The sequence below is a fragment of the Mesitornis unicolor genome, unplaced genomic scaffold (assembly GCF_000695765.1).
Source record: "Mesitornis unicolor isolate BGI_N332 unplaced genomic scaffold, ASM69576v1 scaffold13633, whole genome shotgun sequence".
Classification (NCBI taxonomy): Eukaryota; Metazoa; Chordata; class Aves; order Mesitornithiformes; family Mesitornithidae; genus Mesitornis; species Mesitornis unicolor.
This window is the reverse complement of record NW_010176760.1, coordinates 19,595-22,612: the sequence shown is the minus strand read 5'-3', so window position 1 is coordinate 22,612 and position 3,018 is coordinate 19,595. Positions and strand designations below refer to the sequence as shown.

General features: G+C 46.2%; 1 protein-coding gene across 1 annotated transcript; it reads right to left on the bottom strand.

Moving 5' to 3' along the window:
- Positions 1-470: 470 nt before the first annotated feature.
- On the bottom strand, positions 471-2,657 carry SRGN (serglycin). Its single transcript, XM_010181824.1, has 3 exons — positions 2,567-2,657; positions 859-1,006; positions 471-684 (listed from the first exon to the last, which is right to left on the bottom strand). The coding sequence occupies exons 1-3, from the start codon at positions 2,655-2,657 to the stop codon at positions 471-473; spliced, it is 453 nt and encodes a 150-aa protein (XP_010180126.1).
- Between the last annotated feature and the right edge of the window lie 361 nt (positions 2,658-3,018).

The following is a 3,018-nucleotide window of genomic DNA, read 5'->3' as shown; positions in this document are numbered from 1 at the left end:
TGCCTCGTGTGCATGGGGGAGGTGTTTCTGACAGAAAATAGCGGTCGTGATCCCACCGCTTTGGGCGAGATTTGGTGCTTTTTAGGGTAGTGCGAGCAAAGGAGGTGCGAGGCAGCGTGATTAGCTGAGCTTCGTAAAAGGGCAGGCAACTCGCAGCACACAGAAGTTTCTAATTTTTACCCCCGGAGCACAGTAACATCCTTACAGATCAGGCACGGCCCCAGAAACCTGTCTTGCCCCATTTGGAAAGCTACCCCACCCACTAAAAGCAAAGAGCAAGTTGCGACTGGACAGTTTTATTATTTTTTTTTTAGTGAGTGAAAGCAATAAAGATTTTAAGGCAAAGTTTTTATTGATTTGGAGTTGGTTTAAAACCACTTTGTGGCCGTTGCGATGGGTCAGGCACCAGGGAAAGGGCACAGGAGGTGAGGGAGGCTGCTGCTGTTACAAGGAGGCTGACATCTTCAGCCCTACAGAAGCAAATCCTCCTCCGTTAGCTTTTGCTTCAGCTTGCCGCCTCGCGGGCCTGCTAGGAAGATGGGCAGCTTCTCCTCAGAGAAGCCATCGCTGTCGCTGAGGCCCGACCCGGAGGCTTGCTCCACTTCCACCGCAAAGTCAGACCCAGAGCCGGACTCCTCATCCGAGAGCGGGAACGTGTCACTTAGCTCCTGGTATCTCTTCATCCTGAAATGCAGAGTGGCAGCTAGTTTATTTCAAATTTACTATTTTATCTCTTAAGTGAACACACCAAAGTCTCATGTTCCTGTGGGTAAGCCACACTGTGACAGGACCATTGAGACACGGTCGGACAATTTTAGATGGCAGCATCACTGACAAACAGGCAGCACGGGAACTTACAGGGATGGGTCTGCCATGGGAGGAAGGATCCTGTTTGCTCCACCGGTGGGCATGTAAAACCAAGGCCCCTTCTCTTTGATGCAGTTTGCAGACCAGGTGTCAGGTCGGCACCTCACTCTCTTGTACCTTGCCTTCTGCATTGGAGCACCTGATCGAATCAGCCATGAGTTATTCACTGGGACAGGAACGTTATTTAACTTTATGAGCACGTAGTAAAGCTTAAAGGAGCAGAAGAAAGTAATTTGTGTGGTCTTGATTGCTCAACTGCCAAAAACTAAATCAACCCTGCAGACTTTTTTAAATGGCTACTAATGTCCCTAAGTGACACCTCTGCTGTCAGAGATGTCGGGAGTATCTCACGTGTAACACCAGAAAGTCCATGGGAATTAGAAATGGAAACCCTGTGGGAAACCACCACCCCATGCTGACATCACAGTTCACAACCATAAACTCAAGATGTGCCAAGAGCCACCTGCCACAGGAGCAGATTTGGGGATTACGTAGGCTCTCGGAGCACGTTGCTGGAGTAGAGACGGTTAAGGTGTCCCCTAGACACGGCCCAGGGTTACATAAACCCACGGTTTTGGTTCTGGTGCCCCTCACGTGCCTGATTGGGCTGTCACTGAAAAGGAAGTCTTCAAAAAATACCAAAAGGAGAAAATGACGATCGCAAAGTAACGATAAAACCAGCGGCATCTCGTCCTTCCTTTTGGTCTCATGTAATTAACTTGCTCTGAAGCCTCCTGGCGCATTCTCCCTCTCTTGACACTTCATCTATTTTTTTTTCTTGATTTCTTGGGAATATCTCTCGGTAATTACACTTCTCTATTGCCCTATATATTTCCATAATGTACTAGATGACTTTCAGCTACCTCCTACACACTTCTGTAAGAGAAAAAAGATCTCCCGGGTATAATTTCCTGCTTTTACAGCATATTCCTTTTTCATACTTACTTTCTTCTCTTAGCGTATTATTCAGAAGGTTTTTAATAATAACACTGACAACAAAATAAACAACTGCAGCCAACTAATTTGCAAATAAACAACATACAAAAAGCCGGCCATAATCTTTCACAGAAATGAAAGCCTATCACTAGCACAGTCTTGGTTTGGACAGGAATTATACTCTACCCGCTTGAAAAGCGCTTCTCCCTCGCAAAAAACAAATCCACAGGCTACGTGTCATAACGAATCAACATTTCCTTTTTGTTGGTCTAATGCTGCGTGTTGCGATATTGTACCAAATAAACCGTTTAATTTCCTCATACTTGCAACTAGTTTCCTTTCCTGCCCCACTGAGAAAGTAGATCATAATAGTTATGACATGGGTACTGTCCCATCCTCACTCTGTAAGTACAGAACTGAATTACAGTACATAACTGGACCACTATGAAAGGGCTGGTTAAAAAACCAACCAACCAAACACTGAAATAGATGTATTGAAAACATACCCACATACAGCAATTTATTTTATGAAGTCTTTTACTCACAGGGGCTGGGAAAGGGACCCAACAATGCTTCACTAGCAAAAAAGCAACTTTTCTTACCGTTCCCCTCCAGAAAACAAAATGTTAGCAAAACAGGTTTTCTAAGTAGATCTCGTTACCCCTAGAAGAAGGTCAGTTTGAAAAATTTGGAGGCTGCCTACTTGGCCTACACTGCATAGCCCAGAAAGAGGATTATTGAGAGAACAACTGCTCCGTTTTACCTTGTGCTGTGTATCCCACAAAGAGGATTAAACAAATAGCCAGGAAAATCCTCCCGTTACATCTGCTAAGGAGCTGCATTTTGGCCGGCATCCCCGTGTTCGCCACCAGCCTTCACCACAGCTTCACAGTTCAGAAATACGACAGGGCAAGGAGATCAACGTTTAGAAAAGGTTTCCAAAACCTCAAACCCAACCCATAACCTGCGTCACCACTTCCTGATTGACAGAAGTGATACATCTACAGAAAAACCCAGCACTCTGCCCGCCCAGCCTTCATCACTCCCCCAAAAAAATAATCCCCGCTTCGTCTCCAGTTTTGTTCGAGGAGAAAAGCAAACCCAGGACCAGCCAGCCTGGCTGAAGGCGTGTGCTGCCGGCAGCTTGTGGTCCAGGCGTGCATCCCACCCAGTGCCTCCCTGATGCTCAGAGGCCTGCGGGACATTTGCTGTTTT

Coding starts and splice junctions, on each gene's coding strand:
- SRGN (XM_010181824.1), bottom strand. CDS start 2,657: ATGCCGGCCAAAATGCAGCTCCTTAGCAGATGTAACGGGAGGATTTTC. Junction 1,007..2,566: donor TGTGGGATACACAGCACAAG/GTAAAACGGAGC, acceptor TGATTCGATCAG/GTGCTCCAATGCAGAAGGCA. Junction 685..858: donor CCCATGGCAGACCCATCCCT/GTAAGTTCCCGT, acceptor TCTGCATTTCAG/GATGAAGAGATACCAGGAGC.